Genomic DNA, 22,689 nt, shown 5'->3' on the forward strand with positions numbered 1-22,689 from the left:
TACCACCATCAGAAACTGCTGTGGTCAGTCCCAAATCCCACTTGGCAGTCAGAGGGTAAACACTGAGGACAGAGACATCAGGAATTACTGTCATCTGCCTGGAAAAACCTGTCAGATACTTAAGGTGGGATTTACATACATATATAGGTTTTGGGAAAAAATACCTTAAAAGGCTTAATTTGATTATAAAACATGGAGGTCAGAGTTTCTGTAAATCCTTTAGAAGGAAAGAAAATTTGGAGGTATAGCTTGCTGGCCCCAAACAACTGAAAGCAGTTCTCTGCATGCTTATTTTATCAAGCTTCTCAGGTAAAGACAGCACTGGTTACCTTGAACCACCTGACATATGATTTCTACCAGCAATTTTCCCATGCTTTTGCAATTTGGATTATATCACAATAAGGTCAAGGCAATTGGACATAGAAAAATGTTTCAGTTAATTCTCCTAGACTCTGAACCAGGTTAACACCAGCTTCACCAGATGAAAAAAGAAATGCCTGGTGGTCCATAAAACAAGTTGTTCCACTTAACAAGTATCGTCAGAAAAAAGAAAATCTCACGTGCCCACAGAATATTATTCATCCAAGTGGTAAGCCATTAGTGTATATCATCTCTAGGTAGACATTTACAAGATACAGGAGATAATGGCTTGGCTGCAGAACATTTCTGGAGGAGGAACATAATATGGAAGAGTGAAGAAACACAAAATCCTCTTGTTGAAGTGTCTGATGACTCATGTACTTCAACAGGGTTCATATCTCTTTATTCTGCAATGTTTTTTAGAAACTGTGTGGAAGAATCCTGCATGAAAACCTGGCTGAAGCAAGGCACGTTGTACCCCACAAAGTTGCTATAATAATTAAGACAGAATTAAATCCCAAATCTATTTATTTTATTTTAGGTTATGGTTCTACTACTTCCATCTACTTCAGTGTTCAGAAGTCAGTTAAAATTAAACCAGCGTTTGGTTTTTTTTTATATTTCTGTTTTGTCTAAGATATTAGATCTATTCAGATAGTCACTTTTTAAAAATCCATTTTTTTAAGAACTATAAAAACATGCTTGAAGCATTCATAGGCTATTTGCCTGTAATTCAGCAAACAAGGAAAGCTGTCCCAGCCACTATTTGTACCCAGGAGCTTCTGCTAAAAGATGCAACATGATAGTAACTACTGTTCTTTTCTTAAAAAAAGCACACTACACATTTTCTTTTGCTTTGTAGCTGTAACAGACCTTTCACAAAAGCCATTTTCTCTCAGGGAATTTATTACCTTGCAAAATACAATCTACCACATAAAATACAATCCAGCATGCTTCCTTCTAACCCCTCTCAGCCACCATACATTCCAACGTTGCTGTAAAGTAGGTGTTAAAATTTAAGATAGAAAATATAAGTTAGGGGGATCATATCCCCTTCACATACCTCAATTCTTCTGCAGTGGAAAAACTTAAGAGGGATTCAAAGGGTTGGCTTTGAAGTTCATGGGAATTAATTACTCCAGAAAAGAGTAATGCTCCAACATAAGATAGGGATCTTCCACTAGAAGATCCCACTTTTACCAGAAGATCCCATTTCTACTAGAAGATCCTGGGGAAAGCATGGCTGAGGAATTAGTGTCATTAGCCAGCAGGAAAGTGATCTCATTTCAGTGACCTTGTCTATCAGCATCGGGGACAACTTACAATGGCAAAGCATTTAATATTAATATGTAAACGCTCTCAAGTGCTTTCTTAAGTGTCAGTTGCCTCTCCCACAGTTTACATGGTATGATTTTGTAACTACTGTTTTATAAAACTGTTATGAAGGTATGTATAAGCAGCTACTAATGTCTTTGCTACAGGCTGAACCCGTAAGAGCTGACTGGCAATGGGCTATTATGGGATGCCTATTTAGGACAGATCAAACTAATTCTTCAAATACACCTTGCCAGTATTTTATTTCAGAAAAGTGATAAACTTTTGGTCTTTAAGAGCTGTAGTGCTGATGGTTCAAGAGGCAGCTAAGTAGGTAAATACAGTAGTTTCCAGGGTGGGAGAAGAAAGGGGAAGGCAAGGGGAGAATAAGCATTACGTACTTGATTATACTTTGTCTCTTCTTACACCATAGTCACCATTACATGGATGTGGGCTATTTAAAAGGTTTTTACACTTAATTAACACATTGCTAACTTCCCCGATGGAAGCAGGCAGTCATTGCAACTAGAGGAGTAATTGTAGAAATGCCATTCAGCATGAAGAGGCTCAGACATACCTCCAGTAAATTTCACATTCCTACACTCACTTTTCAGGAGGGTGTAATGATTGACACATTACTCTCAAGCAGAGGCAGTTTTAACAGCAGATTGGTAACATAAACTGACAAGCTGTATGTGCCTGTCAACAATGCCCAGCAGAGGTGTGGCTGTCTTTGGACTGGAACAGTTGCCATGTAAAAAATACTTTTTTAATTAAAAAAATGCATACCCTAAGTCAGAAAGAGACCATGAGTAAGTATTGTGTAGATTTTACACATTCAGCTCACTTCAACTGCTGAAAGCTTTAAAAACAGGAAGACTAAAACCTCAAGTCTGTGAAGGTCTGACAACAAATTGTGTAATCCTGGTGGTGCATCGTTGTTGGCATTGTTGAGTCTGGTCTTGATACCTCAGTGTCAACATCCCTCAGGTGCAACTACCACACGCTCTTTCAGTCATTCTGTGGCTTTCTGTGGAAGTACGTGCAGATCTTCCTCATGGAAACTGAAGTGGCTGCAGCCTAGTAAGAAATAAAACCAAGACCAACATGAAACACTGTTAGGTTAACAGCTCATCTGCTCCAGGAATCTCAAAGTGTCCCCTCCATCATTGTCCCAGTTTTCTCAGCTTCCCAACTAAGAGAGTAAATGAAAGGTTCTTTATTGCAATCTGTCTCACAGATAAGGGGCTTACAATCTACAGGCAACACTGTCTAAACCCTAGGGCTGTCCTACTGCCACGAGAAATACACTCCAGCTGCAGCTTCCCTGCAGCAGATAAGAGAGCTGCAAGTTTCCAAGATACAGCAAATGCAATGAATGCTGTTGGGTGTTCCTGGCATCTCCTCAGGCTATGAGAGCAACACAGGAGCATCCCAAAATCTGAACCAGAGCGTACTGGGCAGGAAAGGTAATTGTTCTATAGTAATCTCGCTCCAGGGCAAGTCTCTCTGTCTTGTGTTTAAACATGCACAGCATAAGCCACAAGTAGTCACAAGCAGTTGTAGGTTTCCTATAACCAAGATTTCTTGGTGCAACCACAACATGAAGAGTCCAGCTGCTATGAATAACTTCAGGACTGGTGGTTTCTATCTGATAGAAGTGTTGGAAGGGATGAAATCAGGTAAGAAATTAGATAAGCCTCAAAGATGGCAACAACTTTTAGCATAAGATACTCAAGAGTACAACTAAAATTTTATGATTGAAAATTTACCTAACATTTACTGAAATAAGACTCAGTCAAAAGACACTGTAGGACTTGGGAGTCTAGTTCCAGAGACAAGTCAAGTTTGGTTTGTTTTTAAAAATGTAACTGCAATTTCCTAGTTAAGCCCTCATGCCAACCTTTTTAGCTGCTTTACAAGCTACATTTTAATTTCAGATCCTAGAATGAGCTCTGTGCCAGGCTTCCTGTACACCAAAAGTAGGATGATGTAGGTCAAATCCTGCCCTCTCACTCTTTTACTAAGAAGAAAACACTTTTGTTTTCTTCTAGTTTACCACTGAAGGAACTGAAGGCATTATTTAATGCCTTTACAGTTTTAACATGGGTAAAAATTCTTTTGCTGCCTGAGCTGCAAGAGATCTTAGCTCTTTCTTCCAATGTTTAAGTGGCTTTCCAGTAACATAAACAGGCAGATGTGATGGTGAACACATGAACAGATCTGCCAGGAAAGCTGTTGGCATTATTGTGCCTCTCAGAGTAGAGCTGTATTTGAGAAGATAGCTACATCCTTCAAACATCCTGCTGGGAGCTGCAAGGATTGCTGAGCTCCTGTGTGCCTTAAGTCCCTTGAAAGTGAAGGGCACATCATAAAAATTCTGGTCCTGTGTGGAGGGGATTAGCAGAAAACAGCAATTATGTATCTGGCTTATAAGGCCAGAAATCATCCCTTTTGTCCATTGTCAAAGGGACCAGATAATTCTTTGTCTGAGCAGGAGAGAACAAACAGGGGGAGAGTGGCAACGAGGGATAACTTATTTCATGACAATGTTGTGGCCTGCCCTACTTACAGTTTTTGGCGAAGTGGCCACTGCCACAGACTCTTGTCTTTTGGCACCAGGACTGCAGGGTGACAGGGGGCTGTGTGATGTGCTCTGGCTGCCAGGTCTGCCAGTCCGTAGCTTCTCCCCCAGAGCAGACAACCAATTTTTTCTTTCAGGAGAGCTGTTCTCTTTATCTACTACCTCAGTGTCTTTCCCATGTGGAGATCTGAAAAGATGGGGGGAAGTTTGAACGCTTGATGAATTAATATGGCTTCCAGAAAGGGAAGGCTCTTTTGGGCTGTGGCTGGAGCCTTCACGGTCGTCACACAAGTCAGCCAGGTTGAAAGAGTCTTCATCAGAAGCTTTTTGGTCTGGAACCAAGTGACATAAATTCAGCTTGGATTTCTTAGCTGCGTGGTCCAGCTCAGTCACACAGCTACAGGCCTGCAGACACTTCTGCCCCACATCAGCCTCCTTGCTGCAGTCAAGCCTCCTCTTGACACGCTTTTCAAACTGCGAGTGTGGGACATGAGGAGGGCAAGCAGCTTCCAGGAGACCCTGGGTGACCTGGATGACTTCTGCCAGGGCTTTTCTAGGAGAAGGAGCCTTTTTCTCCACTTCTGGGGGAGAAGAGCACGGAGTCCTCGTAACCCAGTGTTTGATGGACATTTTGGAGGAGGGGATCAGTTTGGGAGATGCGCAGGGGCTGGCTCCAGGCGGCTTGGCTGGGGTGGAGGCGGCGGCGGTCGGGGTTTTGAGGGCGACCGTGGGAGTGTTGGTGGACAGCGGAAGGTCTCCGGAGTGAGTGGGAGCACAGGCAGCGGGCCGTGGGGAGGAGCTGCACACGCTGCCCGCTGTCAGGGCCTTGGCAGGGGTGCTTTGTGGGCTGGCTGCTGGCCCTGAGAGGGGAGAAATAAGTAGTCTGATGAGGAACACAGAACAGCAAATTAAGAACAGTCTTTTTAAAAGCACCCCTTCCAACCAGGAGATGAATTGGTGCTGACCCTGTGCGTCAGATGCACCCTTTTGAACTAAGAAGTTGTATAAATCCCTCTGATTTTGGTTGAACTGGTACAAGTCCGGTATAAAATCCTATATCACACCGATAAACTGCAATGCAGTACATTTGTGTAATGTCTGACATCCATCCCTTCGGTAGTGAACGCTCTTACGTGAGCTACAGCCAAAACAAACCTTGAGTCTTCCAAGTGCATCTAGCCTTGTTGGAGCTTTGCATTTTGCTTTTCCAGACAACTGCCTGGCAAAAAGGCTTGTCCCTACCTGCCCTGCATCTTTAACAGCTGCATAACTGAGCTGAGGGACAAAGGTGCTGCAAACAGGTTCCAAGGCTAATTACGATCCTAAGGAAGCCTTACACTGTGATGCCCTAGCACATGAATAATGCTCCTAGTCAGGTGTTACTGGCTATATATTTTGGAGACTTTTTTTAGTGAAGGACGCACTTTCATTTCTTGTCTTTTTGCTGGAGGACTTCCTGCAATGCTGTATTAGAATGGAGACAGTAGTTATTTACCATACCCAGGGAAGTTTAAGAAATCCTTCACCTCCTGAACAAGGACTTAAATTCAAAAGGAAATAAAATCTCTCAGCAAATGATTCCCGAACAGGTATTTCACAGTGGCTTTTGAGCTCACTAGCCAAGATATGAATGCCCCTGCTTGTGAAAGAGAAGTTTTGAGCACCCAGAAAACGCCAGTCATAGGCAGGAGCCTAAGGAGCTCACTGACAACAGTGGGAATCATACATAGCAAAGATAGCTGTCTGTAGCAATATTAGAGAGGGATATTTTAATTTTTTCAAATGTTTTGATTTCCAGCCCCTTCCCACAGGGAACACATTAGGAGGTTTGTAAGATGCCTCATTCACCTAACTCATGGTGATGCAATTAAATGGGGTAGTGCCTTAAGTTACTCTGCACTTCCACTGCTGGGCACAAGAGCACTGAAAAATTTTGTGTGCACCAGGGGTTTAATCCAAACTCCCCACTCTCAGCACTAGCACTGCACTATGAAGCACTTCATTAGAGCAATGAGAAGTCTAGTGTGAATAACCTGCCATTCTCTTTACAGTGCTGGGCTGTCTCACACACAACATGTTGAGTGAGCACCTACAGGCTTGGTTATACACCACACTAAGCCTCTTCTGATCCTTTAACTGTGTTATCTAACTAGTATCCAAAATACAAGTACGGCTGCATCAGAACAAAATGGAATAGGATCCCACTACAAATAACTTATACACAAAATACAGAGTTAAAGGCTCCTTTTCTGATCAAATATGCTACTTCATAACAACTTGCTTCAATCTGGGCTATGAGAACGTAACTGCCAAGATTTCTTCTCCTAATCTTTGGTTTAATGAGCACTTACAAGACAATAACCACTCAGCTGGGAAATTAGTTGCACTCAAAAATCTAAGGTCCTAGAGGGGAAGAAAGTAGCAAGCTCAGCAACCCTCGGTCCATAATGACCATTACAAATTCATTCAGCAGAAACATTGCATGGCTACGTGGGTATGACCACTTTGAATCCCAAAGCAGTCTGAAAGTTATGCTGTGGATACACTGGATAATGGAAAAAGAGTTATCTTGGGAGTAGGATGAGTGTCGTGGCAAGAAGCAAACACAAATTTGAGATAAAGAATATGAAGATCAGGCCTTTTTTTTAAGACTGCCTGCATTATTCAGGCTTCTACCAAGCCAGTTTCAAGCTGTTTCCATTTATGTTGCCACTGCACGTGGTACAATACTGCAAATACCTGCAGCCAGCCTGCATCACACCAAAGCAGGTTACTGTGGAGGTTTCCTACTTTCTCTGCCACAAACCTTCTAGAGTGGTATTATCAATCTCCAGATTTAAGAATCACAAATTGTCCATGCACAGGCCTGCTCCAGAAATTTGGTGCTCCACAAAACCACAGAGAAAGTAGTGCTTAAAGAAACCACAAAAGTAATTGACAAAGAAAAGGAAACTCTGGTTGCTACACATCAAGATATAGGTCAACAATCAATACACAATCTCAATCTCATAATTTACTTGACAGAAATGGGTGTGGAACTACCTAGATTCATCCCAGCAGGTCTGTCTAGTACCCTGCTTGCCAGCTCTGAATTAGCCTCTGCAGATAACTCCTACATTCTAACACCACGTTTCATGTTCAAGAGCCAAGGTCAGCAGGAAGCCTGCTGTTGTGTTTGTAGTGTCTGTGTACTTCCTCTTCCCTCCTGTGTTAGTTTAATGCAGGAAGAGCAAGGAGAAGTAAGTAATTTTTTCTGGTATTATTGCCCAACCCGACTTGTAAAGTTTGAGTGTATAAGACATAAAGTATCTCACATTTTTGGTCTAAAGCTATCCTTACTTCTGTTTTTCTGAGACTAGGACACACAGGTATTTTTGAGCTCTCTCTGAGGAAGAGTGCGTGCACACACAAAACAATCACCAGCTCTGGAGTGGACCTGGCACTCTCCCTGCTATTGTCCTGCAAACTTCCTGCTAGACTTGTTACTCACTGATGAAAGGTTAGAGGTAATGTTACCCCATTAGTGGGATTTGGAGACCTTCAGCCTTTATGCGTGTTGGCAAAGATGAAATTCATTTGGAGGGTGGCTTGGAAAGATAGGAGGAATGCAGGAAGTCACAGCAGCAGCTGCTGGGAAGCTATTGTATTCTTAGTCTCAGAGCTACCCTACAGAGAAGCTCATCTTACTTCTATTTGGGGGGAGGGCACTTCTCCTTTCACCTACTCCACTGCAACAAAATGCAGGTTACAGACAACTCCAAGTAATATTATGATCAGGGTTCCTTTCTTCTGGTCTAGGGTACTACCTGCTTAGTGACTCTCTTCTCTGCCCACATCTGTCTGCTAGCTCAGAGCACGCTGCACAACTTGTCTGAGTGCCCAGGTATTGCATTTGTTCACTAGACTTAACACGTGGATAGATGATTATGGGACATTACAGTCATCACAACTGTCTAAATGTTCTTTTGTAAGTACTTTCACTACACAGCACTTCATTTGGCTGTATACAGTCAATACCACTGACTGGAGCTAAAGAAAGAGAGACAATACTAATAACTGCACCTGAGAAATAAATCTGTGCACAGTTCAACTACGGGCAGAAGCAAACAGTTCAGATTTCCAAGGCTCTATATGTGCTGCCAGCTCTTTGCTGGGTAAACTACCAAACTGGAAAAAGCATATATGATCTTACTGCTCTCAGTTAGTATTTGACAGGGGAAAAAAAAAAGAAAAAAAAAAGAAAAAAATAGTGAGTTCTAGCTAGAGCGGCATCTCCTTTGGCTGTTCAATTATCAAACTCTGCTGAAACCCACTGAAGATCTGGCTGCCCAACAAGCTGTGTCTGTGAAGATTTGCTCTGCAGTCTGGCCATACAGACTTTGCTATACTTGAAAGCTACTTCAGTTTGTCCTGTTGATGGCAGAAGTATTTACAAGCAGAAGTGCTTGTCTGACTATATGAGTAATTGCCTAATATGAGAAAACCCTCAGAAGGCTAGTAAGACAAGCCAAAGACTTTTGTTGGTATGGAGAACAGACAGAATTCAGCAGCCGTGTTGCAGAGCAAGATAGCTCAGCTCAGGGGCCTTACCTGCTCCACGTCGCTCTTCTGGTTTCTTCTGAGTGACCCAGCCCACCAAGTTGGCTTTTCTGGATACTGATTTCTCTTCCTCAGGACAATGTTGTAAGCGCCAAATCCTCACAGTGTTGTCATCAGAACACGTGGCAATCTAAGTATAAATCTGTGTTAGAGTTACCAGGGCACATCCTGTGGATCACTGGCTGGGTGAACTGGAACAGCTACATCCAACACACCATGCCAACATGAATGATGGTGAAGCTTGGCCAAAGGTGTGCAAGATTGACCATTAAACAGTGAAAATAACCCAATTCTGTTTTACTACTGCACCAGGCAGCAGTGTTTGTTCTAAAGCAGGCAAGGCTGCTGCATCCATGCCTTTCTGCTACAGAAATCCCAGTCACCACCAACTATTTTCTTCACGTGGTTGTGTAAGGGACACTGGCCTGCTCAGGTCACAGCACGTTTTGCGATTTCAATCCCTCGGTTGACAAAAGCGGCCACGATCCCCTTTGCACCTGCATCTCAATCTGCCTCTGTCGCTGAGGACATCTTCTGCTTGGGGACAAACATTTGCAGCACACCAAGAAGGTGACATTGGATGGCTGTGGCTTGAGCTGTGCTATCTCTGCAGAGTCAGATGTCAGCAGTGTCTGGCAGAGAACCCAACTCCACCAGGAACACAGCTCTAGAGCCCTGCCGCAGCGTCACGTGCTCCAAAAAGATCTCTGGAATCCCGACCAAAGGAGCAGCACCCATCTAGCCCACATTTTATAGCTATCTTTAGGCAGACTAGCTGGTGACTCCAGCAGAGAATCAGTAAAATGAAGAAGGAAATGCTGTGGTGAAAGTTCATAGCAATCTGAATGCAGAAAGTGTCTCTACTCTGACCTTTGCCACATCACTGTTGTCCCTACCAAAAGCAACCTTGTTTCTCAAATCACACCAAGCAGCTTCCTGACCTGCCTTAGCTCCATATTTTCCACTTTTCCTCATGCTTTGGCATCTGAACAATGACTGTTTCTTCTTTGTGTCAGTAACAATTTTAAAGGCTGAATTGGTCTGCATTTCCGACACATCGTGATCAGGATGCTGGGCTACCTCTGTATCACAGATTTCATCTGAAACGCCAGTTCTCACACTGTGCTTCTTAGACAACTAGAACGATTCCTGATGTTTCCCGGCAAGACTCCCACCCTCCTACGCTGTAATGCTTTTCTGAAGCCCTGGTGCTGCAATGCAAGCTAGGCAAAGAAGCGGACTTCTTTAACATTGTGGGGTGGAAGAAACTCTGGCTATCATTAGGAAGGACACTGTTCAGGATTTTTCAGGGCTATTTCTAGTTTTGAGCTAGGCCAAACATTTGAACCAACTTCCTACTTCAGTTGTTTTCCTTTTAGTGACACCTGGTATGTAATTACTGACCCAATTTCACTGGAGGCTCTTTTCATCATAAAAACAGCTCAGATTCTAAAAAGAGGTCACAATGAAAAGAGCCCATATGTTTTTTAAAGGGCATTCAAAACTTATTGCCACTCTGTACAAGACTAGCAGATGTATCAATGGTCAGAGGGAAAGGAAGATGTGAATATGGAACAACAAAACAAGCCTTTGGCTTATGAAAGCCCTGATTAAGTGATTTCATTGTTTTGTCTCTTATAGGCAGTATCAAGCCCTCATCAGGACAGGCCTTTACTGATTTGCAGTTTCTTAGGACTCTTCAATTAGCCTAAATTATCTGAAAACAATAAAAAGGTTCTGATAATTGTGCTAATAGGACAAGGTTGGATTACTGTCCCCTAAATGAACACCTGAGAACGGATTGACTAAAAATTTCCTCCCAAAACAACAAATGCTGCTGCCATTTTGAAAAGCAGATGTTGTCACATCACACCTACTGTTTCAGAGTAAAGACCATTTTGCAGAAGACAAACCTTAGTGAAGTCTGAAGGACACCAAGCAATGGAGGTAACTTCCTGAGAGTGACCAAGGAGTATCCGTGGAGGAAGGCTGGGCTCAGAAACCTTAAAAATTCCACAGGAAAACAAGCAAACAGTCAGAAGGCACACAGCCTTTGCATCTCCAAGAAAAACCTAATCTCACCTGTGAAGCATATGGGTACTTCCCATCTGTCCTGTATTAAATGCATGAATGAAATGCTCTCAGCCTGGCATCACGAGGCAGCAACTGAGGAAGTCCTAAGCAGCAGTTCATGAAAACACTTGTTCAATTCCTGCTACACACAGGAATTCTGCTTCCAGAGTCGACAGCCCAAAATATGACACAGGTATTTTAAGTACCTCTACTTGTTCCAGGTAAGATGTTTAAATGTTGGGAGGCTCATATTTTGAATCATGTTAGGCAAATATATTCTGCTGCTATTTTACCAATGTCCCAATTGCAGGTCAATGGTTTATTTAAAAAATGAAACTACTGCCAAAAAAATCCCATAGACGAACCTTCACCGGTTTCAGAACTGGCATTTGTGCAACTGCCAAGGGCCTGCTCCCTCTCAGCTGGACCAGAGACCCTCTTAAGAGTTCATAGGAAAGCTCTCTAAATCACTCACATGCATTCAATCGATCTCCATTTCTCTCACACTGTTCATAAAAATCTTTCTCCTGTTCTACAGTATTGCTATTTATCTTTGACTCCAGCTCCTGTAAGTGACAAACAGAGCTGAAGCCAGCATTAAGTGGCCCGCAGAAGAAAACACACACACATGAACACACACACAGATTCTATCCAAGTTTAGCTTGCTTTCAGCAGGCAAGCCTTTCTGGAGCTGTGAGTCACCATCATTGATGTGACATAAAGGAGATTTATCAAGGAGATTTGCCTAGATGACTAAGGGAACAAACAGATCCTTTACTGTCTGGGAAAAGAAGTAGACATTACATATAGGTTTCAAAGGAAGATGCAAGACTTTGGGGAAGGCTTCTGATTTGCAAATATTTTTCTCTTCTAGATCATCTACAACAGCCTGCAAGACTTCAGCATCAGAACTTTAACTGTTTTGATACAAACAGGCTCATCTTAACAGGATCCCTTTTTCTCCCCCTGGCATGATAGAGGCAATCACTTGACTAAATATCCACTAAATGCCTTGGTCAGAGCATTCCCTTCACTGCCAAAACGTGCAGTGCCATATAAACTAAATCCCTATTTAGGGAATAAACAGGAGATCTTGGTGCAGAGAACACCTTCACTTACAGTTAAGAGCAGTCTTGCTATTATACATTCTTAGCAGCCAAAACAGTGGTCCAATAGCCACTGATTGCTGGAAGGAAAGCAGAGGAAGGGAATGACTCTTTCTAGGACATGGTGGTTTTACACTATAGTAGTGTAAACTAAATCAACTCTGCCCAGTTCGTATTACTGCGAAGTGAAGAGGAGTGCAGAGTTATGGCTGCGTCCACTGCGTTTGGCAGAAGACTGTCAGCCAGTCTGCGCGTGTTAAGTCAGGAATAGCCACAGAACAGGCTGCTTTTTGTGCCTGAATTGACAGGATATTGTCGGGGAAGTGAGGCCTATTGTAGAAAGGTTAAAAAGAGAAACCTAGGAAATGAGACTTTTTTTAGTTACTCTCCTCCCTGGAAACAGCTGTTACATCCATTTTCAAGGTGCAGCATAGAACGGTGTCTATGGTTTAATGCACCATGTGATACAGAAACACGTCCATTCCAGGGCTGGGACACACCAAATCTTATCTTGATATGGTTTCCTGGGAGTGATCCACATCAAAGGATTGAAAGAACAATGGAAGTACAAGTCTATAAATGGTGTTTTTTTATTACCAGGAAGGTACCTCAGGATAGGTACCATCCTTGTGGAGAAAAACCTCTCTGCTCTTCAGCTTGTATAATCTTAGGGTTGTTCAAGAGTGAGAGTTCACTAATTGATGAACTTCTAATTTAAAACAAACAAACAAACCCAACACAATAAAGGAAGTGTTCATTGCCTGGAAGTGACTTGGATATGAAAACAGACTGAAACAACATCCTTGTCAGCAGTAACTTCTATCCAGTGTTTCTCACCCAAAACCAAACTTATCACTGCTGCAAAAGTTTCTCAAAGAAATCATCTAAGTGGAAAAAGTCTTCCTCTGCATTTTATTCCTCTCTAGATACAAAAAGAGCTCTTAAGTAAGGCCCTTACAACACTACCTGTTAACAACGCATGCAACATCTAACCATGTTTTTTTTCACAGCATAGTAAGTCCTCAAGCCATGAAAAGATACATGTTTCACAGTCAAATCCATCAACATTTAAATTAAGAAGCCTCTGAATACCACGGACCTTGAAAGAGACAAACACTCTGGAAGTCCCACTTTCTAATATGACTATGGCATTAAAATAAAAGTAATCATCTGATGATTTATTTTATAAATATGCAATACGATCTGTCACTCATATGCAATAGCAACAGAAGTCTTCTGTACATGAATGCATTTTAAATGTGCTCAAATGCTTAAATTTTGAGATATAATGACATTCTGGAATACTCTCAACTGAGCCCCAGCCTGTGTTCCAAGAAAGAATCAAAACACGAATGCAGAATGTGCAACTCAAGTTTGCATTGGCATTTTTGCTGAATCTGCACAGAACACGAGGAAGGTTAAAATTCCGCCACTTGGCATATTAGTCCTGCTACCACGCTCCTGCCTCCACTGAGTGAGCAACCCAACTGCTTCCAAGAGTTCTCCAAATTTAAGAGGCTACATGCTCAAACCACAGCCTCAGCAGGCTGACCCTCTCCTTTGAGAGGTTTGTATTTTACTTTCTATCTCGTTGTGAAATGGACACACAAGTCAACATTCCCTAAAAATTATCCCAAATCTGAAATAGGCAGTCACCTGTGGTTTCTGTCTATTCCACTTCAGTAAGTTTACTCTGTCCTCATACGAGGAACATGAAGAACTGAACTTGAAGCGTGTCTTATTCTGAGGTGCCTGCTACTATCTTGGTGACATTTGCATTTCCTACACGTCACTGCAAGTGATGAAGCCCCTCAGATGTCAGACAGTGCTTTGGAATTTTGCTGAAGGCTCTGGCTGAGCCCTTATAATAATACAAAGGCCTTAACTACTGTAAGTTAAGCATGAGAAAAAGCTATGTCTGAAGCAGGAGCTGGAACAGGGAGAGGTGGAGGGAAAGGGTGCCCTTTAAAATAATTAAATTTTTAGGTTTCTGTTAATGTGCTCCATTGTTAAAAATGAACTGAGAACTGTCTGTCTACTTGTCATAGCTGCCTGCATCAACAGGACTGAAAGAGGATTTTAATGCCCATTAAAACCAGATTAGAGAACAGCAATTTGCAATAATCAGCAGCGATGAGAGACATACTGATGGCAGGAGGGTTAGCTCTGTTTTACATTAAACAATTACATGAAGCTTTGGCAGCAACATACACAATCCAGGCACAACATGGCAGGAGCTAGCCCCACACTGCTTCTGGTAGGATTGGGAAGCAAGGAGTGCTCTCTGTGAACAGTGAACAGGAAAAGCAAAAGCACTCCAGGCTGCATGACTGGGTCTCCTCCCATTGCCTCACCTTCCAGATGTAGGCGTTGCAGTCACTCGAGCCACTGACCAGGAACTGGTCATCTGGGCTGGTGCTGGATTTGATGTAAAAGGTCGAATTCTGGTGTCCACTGAAAACAGCCACTGTGGGGAGAAAAGAAAAAAATAAGTAAAAGCCCCACTCAATGCATAGCCCCGGAGTCAGTAGTGCAAGGAGGGCTGATCTTACAGGCTTTTCCTGCCTAGCCACATATCCTTTGGAGAAAGTGGTTACACTGCTCCCTTGCTCTGGGGCTCTGGCACCAGGAAGTTTTTATTATTCAACTGGAGCCCTTCAGGCTTCCCAAACAAACAAGGGCAGTTTCATTAAAGCTCTGGCTTGACCCATATCACGAGCAGGCTGAGCCCTCACCTGGGCTGCCCCACTGCTCTGGTTCAGGTTTCCTGTCTCTTCCTCCCTCAGGCGCCATCACCCGTCCTGCTCCATCAACAGGGGCAGTCCCGCAGCAGAACCTTCTTCCACAGGTGGCAACAAAGGCACTGGCTGCTCCTTCCCGCTGCTGCCAGCAGCTTTGTCAGTAAACCTTGCGTTTTGTCAGTCACGCTCTCCCGTATTTAAAGCCTTAGCAGTGCTTGCTAAAGCCTTGAAACATCCCCCCCGATGGCTGACGCTCCCCCGACCACAGCGGCCTTCAGCTGGCGTGAGAGCCGAGCGCGGATCTGGAGTGCCCGGCTGCACCGCGTCCTGTCCTCTCACGGGGCACGGGGCACAAGTTTCCCAGCGCAGCCCCAGGCTGGGCTGGCACCCTCTCCTCCAGCCCCGTTTTAGAAGCGGCTCTCGCAAAGCAAACAGCCCACAGACCGAGAGGACACGTGGCTGCCTTCGGTGGCCCTTTTCAAGAGTCGCAAGAACCCCAAATACTCAGATTTTTCTGCCCGCAGCTCTCCGGTGCAGCGGCCGTCAGCCAGCGAATCCCGAGGCAGGCAGCGAGCGCTGTCACAGGAGGCTCCCTGAGGAGCCGAAGCCGCCCCAGCGCTGGGGCAGGGCAGCTGCAGGCGCGGCGAGGGCGGCACAAGGGCAGGCAGGCGCTGCCCTCTGCGGGAACCGCGCCGCAGGAGCTCCGTCCATCCGGCCGGGGCAGCGGGGACTGCTGCCGGCCCCACGCACGAGGCAAGAGCTCCATGAGGAGGCCGAGGGGCGCCTCGGCCAGAGGCGGCTCCCGTGAGGGGCCGGGCCCGGCGGCCATTCCCGCAGAGCGGCGCCCGGGCCTCACCTCAACAACCAAGCTAGCAATATTTACTGCTCGCAGCAAGTCTCCTCTCTGGAAGCATTCCCACCCACCAGACCGCCTTCCCGAAGAGCAGACAGAAGGACACATTGTTCATTTAATGTCAGTTAACTGAGAGACTGAGAAAAGGCAGTGGAAAATAAATTCTGCGTCCGGCTGGAATGCATCTAACAAGTTTTGCCGCTGGCCTATGGCAAAGCGGCTTCGTGCACCGAAGGCTCAGGGCCGTCTTGTGCATGTAAAGGTCACAGATGCAGAGCTGAAGGAATCCGAAAGGCTGAAGCACCTCGATATGCTGGGGATCCTTTCTTCCAAAAAGTGTGGTAGAAGTCAAATTGAAAAGACACCTCAAAATACCTGAAGTTATCGGGGGATCGCTTTCAGTGGATTCATATCTAAAAGACTGACAAATCAGTGACTGCCAGTAAGCAGGAGATTCAAACTCGCTTCAGGCTGGATAGCAGCCATTCCTCCCTGGGTAACTAGAGCTGACACACAAACTACCATCGGTCTCTGTCTGGGTGAACCGGTATCTGCTATTAACTTTATGTGGATGGCTTAGCACAAAATGTGGTTCTCTCCTGCATAGCTTTAGCGATAGGAGCATGGAATACATTTCCTTTAAGTGTTGAACCTGGTCCCTGTCTCTCTGTGCCAGAGGGACAAACTTGCCTTTCTACGCTCTGTAACATCCTTTCTTTTTGCAACTACTTCCACAGATACCATGCTTACCTGGAGTGGTCCTTAAACTTGTCATATTGAACATGTAGATACTGTCATCAGTGCAGTTAGCAAACAGATTAGTACCAGTGGAATCCAAAACCAGGCTAGAATATCCTACAGAGAAAGAGAGAAGTTCTTTATCAGAAAAAAAATTTGGAAATGAAACATTCTCAAAGAAATGCTCAGAGAAGGGAATTTGGAAAGGATCTGTAGTATGTATGAGATTGTCATGGTAAAGTTTTTATCTTTGACCGAGCACTTGCTGTAGAATAAATGTTTCTAGAACAACATCTACATTTTCTCATGAGGTTTCAGGGCGGTATTTAGAAAGGCACCGAACCTTCAGAACAGGCAAGTGATTTATTAGATAGTTTCAAATAGATAACAGGAACAACCGATTGTAGAAGCAGATACCAAAAATAAAGAGAAACCCTCATGCTTTGGTAGAACAAGCCATTCTCTGATTTGCTAGTGATTCAGGGTCAAGAAAAATCTTTCCCTGCAGGCAAATTATTTCACAACTACCTCCTTGAGGATCTCACTCATCTTCCTTGGAATGACACTGACCATTACCATGTTGATTAGACACATCATCAGAAATTACTGTGTTGCATTAGAGCATTGTAAGGCATTAAAGGTACAAAGAAGACAGAGAAACATGAATAAGTGTGCTATCATTTTTGATAACAGTTTCAAGAGGTGATAATATAAAAACCCAGTCCAGTCTGTTGTTTTTGCAAGTTACAAGGCAAAGTTCAATCTGAATTTTACTCATGTATCAGAATGCCTAGTTAAATTCCTCATCAAGAGCTCTACTGTTCCTCAACTCTGTTTATGAAAATGCACTGCTGAAACCTCTGCAAGTTTTTATTATAGGTGCAATGATATGAGAGCCAGGCATGTTCCCTCTTCCACTTGAAAATTTGGTATTGGCAATCAAAATACCTTGCAGAGCTTGCTGATCTGATCAACAATTGGCTATAAAGACAAGAAATGTCACTGACAGTACTTCCTCAATTCACTCTGCACTCTGACACATCCCTGTCCGTGCCTTACCAAGCTTGCGCGTGCTGGTCCCAGGGTAGCAGAAAGACCTGACGGGCAGCGGGTCCTGACGGAAAGCGGCGTAGTTCCTGCGCAAGTCCCACACTTTGACCACCCTGGAACAGAAAAGCACGAGTGTCTTCAGCTTCCAAATTTCCCTTCCCATGCTGATAAAGCCTTTCAAGAGCACATCAAGTCAGGTTGCTCATGACTGAGGAGTATCCAGTGCTAAGGAGACAACAACTGAGCAGGAGCAGAGCCAAGCCGTGATGAAAGCCAAACAGCTGCTCTGCTGGCCTCTGTAACTAACACAAGACAGAACAAGGGACTGGAAGCCAACTTCCTTCAACTAATAAAAGGAAATACATGGATGCCTTTATACTTCTGACAAGTAGTTTTAGTTTGTAATTTTAAAAATTAAGTCTTCAATTTTTTTTTATACTTGCTCTTTGGAAGCAAGTCTCTGTCATGAACCACAGGCAGGAGAGTCAATCTTAATCTGCCTCAGAAAGGCTCTGACCACATGGAAGCTGCTAAAGAATTGAGTCCAAGAGGATCATTTCCATGCTAATCAATAAGACAGTTTGCTTGAGCTCCAAGATGCTGCAAGGGATCTGGTACCTAAGAGAATGCATCTTTTGTAACCCAAAGCAACATTTTGTCAAGCACTCCTACACATATCCAGGCCCTGACCACCCACTCACATCCCAAAGGGCTGTCTAACAATAGTCAGTGTGTAGTCTCATAGATCCATGAGAACAGAGAGAGAGAGAGGGAAGAATTGCTCTCATTCTGCCCCATAGCTAAGACACGAAAATGAGCATTTACCACACATCAGAGTTTGTATAGTACTGCAATTTCCAGTAAGGAAGTGAAGTCAATGCAAGCTGGCAGCATAGCCGGCATAGCCATAGTTGATTCCACCCAGCAGTAGCTCTAGCCTTGTTGGCCACTGAGTGATCTTAAAGAGAAAATCTCCCAATCTTTTTATGCCACTGAGCACGCAGAATAGAGAGGAAAGCAAGCATCCTCCCTCCTTACCCATCAACAGCTCCTGCAGAGATAAGAGTATGCTCATCCTGAAGCAGCACCACAGTAACACTCTGCTGGAAATCCTTAAACAGAGAACAAAAAAGAATTTTATTTTCTTTTAAGGTCAGCAAAATCCTGCTGCTTAGTTCAAGGCCATGTAAATGCAGGGAAAACCTCCTCTTAGCTGGGCAGGAGAACCCAGAAACACCAGATGTGATTTAGGACACAACAATCCTTTGAACACTCCCACAGTGAAATCGAGAAATAAGTGTTTGGGCAGCAGTTTGAGTTTACACCTTTCAGGACACAGATAAGAGAGCTGCCTTCATCACAAGGTTTAATAGATTTAAAATGACCAGTTCTTACTCCAGTACAGCAGTAATTTGTCTGGTCAAATTAGAGGGCTGAAAAAGAGACAGAAAAATAAATACAACTCTCCATATCTCCCCCTCCCCACCACCCCCCCCCCAAAAAAAAAAAAAAAAAAAAAAAAGAAGAATGCTGGCCACTTGTTTCCTCTCTGGGGAAAAAAAAAAAAAATAAATAATATAGTTTTCACATAACATTTGCCCAAAGTTGGCTTTTATGGCATGTGGGTTGTTAGGCAACTAAACAATTTCTAAAATCAGCCATAGCAAATGACCATGACAAAACCCCCTACCCCCTATCTCTGCAAAGATAAATGGAAGCATTCACCACACACAAGCCACATATTTCTCATTATATTTACCTAGGAAGAATTCTGTGAACAACGCTGTCCCCAGAAGGGACATTTGGTTTGTTGCCCAGATACCCACCACCAAGGGAGCAAGTCCTCTCAGGTTCTGCCTCTTCTTCTTCGGTTTGGAAGGAGTCTGCTTGTCAACCACATTGTGTGCTCCACTGATTTGATTGACCTGCCTGTAAAAGCCATCTGAAGGAAATCAAAGACATCTCAATTAGTAGTTTGCATGTAATTTTGCTACCACTTTCATAAAATAGGCATCACCTTGGCATTAGTCCTAAAAGGTGGCTTAGGATAACCTTTAAAATCATTGCTGTATTTCTGAAAACAAAAATTACTTGCATACAAAACCAGTGAGAAGAATGCAGCACAAAAAACTACAGAGGTCAGTGCAGCACGGACAATGAAACTCAAACTGATCTAGGCAGGCTGCCTTTGGAAGTCATTACCCTTTGGTCTGTTTTTCACATGCATCCTTGTCTGGAGCCTTCAACCCACCTCATCCCAAGCAGAACTACGCTCGCCGGAAGACTTCCAGTGTTTTTCCACTCATTTTATAATTTTCTGTTTAGCTTTTGTCTGTTACTTTATGAAATGTACTGCCTTACTAGAGTAATGCAACTTTTCAGCTTTTTTTTCTCCCTACACCTGCCACTTCAGTCGTGTAGAATCAGTCTTTTCCTTCAGTTGCCTGCTTGAAAAGCCAGAGAACCTGGGCCAGATGGAACAGCAAGACATATTCAGGCAAAGAAAATACTATGGCAGAGCAGGGAACTGGGAAAAGGCATAAGGGGAAGAAGCTGGAGAAGGAAAAGCTCCAGGAAACAGAAAGAGGAGCAGAATGAGCTCACACCGTATTTGTAGTAGGCGTTCCCACAATATCTTCAGTTGCTGCCAGCACTCACAAGCTCTTTTTTCTACACTTTCTGCCTTCCTTCCTACTCTGGCAGGAGCCTTTCCTGTTTTTCTTCATCCCTCTGGACAGTTTTGACTTAAGCATTTTCTCCCATCTCATCTGCTTTTGTGCTGCCCTAACAGGGATGCATTCTATACAACCCTCTTACCTACAACCAGGGAAACTTCTGAAAGTTTACTTACCTTTCTTGTTGCACCTGGTATCCCAAACCATGATGTTTCCATCTCTCCCTCCAGTACAGAAAACAGCTGAGAGAAAAAAAGTGTATTAGCTTCCCAAAGCATGAATTTAATTAACTGAATGCAGTACAATGCCATCTATGTTCCTCTGGCTCTTCTGTCCCAACACTTGGGATGCCAGTCCTGGAAATATAAAACCCAGGCCATTGCTTTGCCATGCTTTTTGACTTGTTCCCTTACTCTAATTATTCTTTTCTTACTTCCACTAGAGAAACCAGCTGATGGAAAACATCATATCCATACACTTGGGTATGGAAGCAGATATCCTATCTTACCTTTGCCCAAGATCAGAAACACACAGATTTTAGCATCAGGACACCATCAATTCCAACAAGACAGTTTTGCCCTCCTGACTGGGTCACTGCTCAGGCCTGTCCTATTTGTACCTGCCAGTTTCCAAAGCCTTTTTGTTAGCCCTTAAAGTACTTTGCCAGGGGGAAAGAAGGAAAAAACAGACAACAGGGAATATCAACATTTACCTTTCTCAAATCTAGAAAAAGCAACTGACTTGAGGCTACACTGGTGACCTTTGCATATGCCGAGAAGCTCGCCAGCTCTCACATCCCACACCTTGGCTGTCTGATCTCCCGAAGCAGTGACCTTCAGAGGGAAAAATAAAAAGCTTTAGTCATTTTCTGCACACAGTTGCCAAAGCATTAAGGAAAAAAAGTCGGATGGCAAAAGACTGCTTACAATCCTGTGTTCCCCTGGCACCCAGGCAAGGTCAAATACAGCATTTGAGTGAGCCTGCCATTCTAACAAGAAAACAAAAGCCAAGATTAGTTCAGTGCATTGCAGCATGGTATTTTGCAGAAGACTAAATGACATCAGACACCGAAATCAGAAATCTTGTCAACAGTTTGCCTTAGGCTTGAAAGACAACACAGAACAATTCATCTACTACTGATGTTTTAAGAGCACGTTCAGGCTGCTGCTTTGTAAAGAAGACTCAACTAAATATGTGGAAGGAATAAAGTACTGCCTACAATTTATGGTTTAAGCACTTGCAAAAAGCCCTCTTTGATTCCAGCAAATCCCATCCTTGCCACATCAAATGAAGATCACCTTCTACACAGCATTTACCTTTAAAGATGAGCTTGCTGGTAGTCTGTGCTTCAGTATCATAGAGTCTAACAAACCCTTCTTCATTTGCAACCGCCAGGATGTGCTCCAAATTTGGGGCTGAAAAGAAATTGAAACATATCATATCATGTAGCTAATACATAATCATGTCCACGCTCTTTGTGAAAGGCCACAGATGCTTTAAACAGGGAATGCAACAAATATAAAGCTGTGAAATAAACAGCATTTACACAGCAACCTAAGTGTTAAAATAAAGAAATATTGGCAGGCATTTATTTAAATGTTCTGTTCAGGAGTGACTATAATCAAACAGCTCGAGGAGCAGCTTTTGAGATAATGCCTCTTTCACCAGCTATTCTAGTTACAGTTTTCTGTACCTAGAGTACCTATCACCTACAGCCCCTAGCATTTTCCACGATCTGACTTGGAAAAACAGGAAGCCACTTCAGAGAAATGTAAAATCTCATGCCAATACTGGAGTACAATGAATGAAAAAGTTTTGGCCTAAACATCCAGGAGCTTCATTGCTTACTCCTTTCCCCCATCATGGGGAAATGCTGCATGTAACTGCCTGGTGCCATCCATCCACCTCTGGCTTCCAACTAATGTTCTCTACCCTATTATAGCTTTTATGTATTTTGAACAAAGCCCAGTTTTTCACCTATGTAGCCTCACACTGTCACCAAGAGGACACACCTTGAAACAGACAAAGATGAAACAAAGAGGCATTCAAATAAATGCTTTGCAGTTGCTTCTTTGAGGGAACGCTTTCAATCAGGATATCTAGGTGCACCACGATCCAACGTTTACCACGTGTAGGAGCAAGCACAGCTACCAGTTCACTTTAAAACAAGAGACTGCTGACAACAGAGCCCGTACCCCGGCCCCACAAAAAGCCTTTACCTGTAGAAAAGGCGCAGCCGAAAGGAGGGACCGGCATTCCCGTTTCCCCGCAAGACAGGTGGTCATCTTCTTGGCTGCACTGGAAGCCCTCCAAGAGGTGCTGCAGGGGAAGCGCTGAGGACCGACCTACAACGGGACAGACGGACCGTGAGCGCCTCAGACGCCACAGGCTCGGGCGGCAGGAGCCGCGAGGCGGCCGGTGATGGATGGGGACGGGAGGGTGTGGGCAGAGGCGCGGGGCCGGGGGAGAGGCGCGGTACTCACGGGCGGGAGCGGCGGCGCCGCGGCGGAGCAGCGCGCGGCACAGCATGGCCACGGGGACGCGGGGACACGGCCGGCGCGCGCCGCGCCAGCTCCCGCCAAACGACCGGCCCGCC

General features: G+C 44.0%; 1 protein-coding gene across 1 annotated transcript; it reads right to left on the minus strand.

Moving 5' to 3' along the window:
• Positions 1-870: 870 nt before the first annotated feature.
• Positions 871-22,662, minus strand: DTL (denticleless E3 ubiquitin protein ligase homolog). The gene is made up of 15 exons (XM_040060526.1): positions 22,577-22,662; positions 22,313-22,438; positions 21,410-21,508; positions 21,020-21,081; positions 20,806-20,926; positions 20,270-20,335; positions 19,245-19,360; positions 18,457-18,530; positions 17,428-17,531; positions 16,381-16,485; positions 14,391-14,503; positions 10,771-10,860; positions 8,849-8,987; positions 4,247-5,118; positions 871-2,754 (listed from the first exon to the last, which is right to left on the minus strand). The coding sequence occupies exons 1-15, from the start codon at positions 22,620-22,622 to the stop codon at positions 2,686-2,688; spliced, it is 2,202 nt and encodes a 733-aa protein (XP_039916460.1). The 5' UTR covers positions 22,623-22,662; the 3' UTR covers positions 871-2,685.
• Between the last annotated feature and the right edge of the window lie 27 nt (positions 22,663-22,689).

This window comes from Hirundo rustica, chromosome 3, assembly GCF_015227805.2.
Source record: "Hirundo rustica isolate bHirRus1 chromosome 3, bHirRus1.pri.v3, whole genome shotgun sequence".
Classification (NCBI taxonomy): domain Eukaryota; kingdom Metazoa; phylum Chordata; class Aves; order Passeriformes; family Hirundinidae; genus Hirundo; species Hirundo rustica.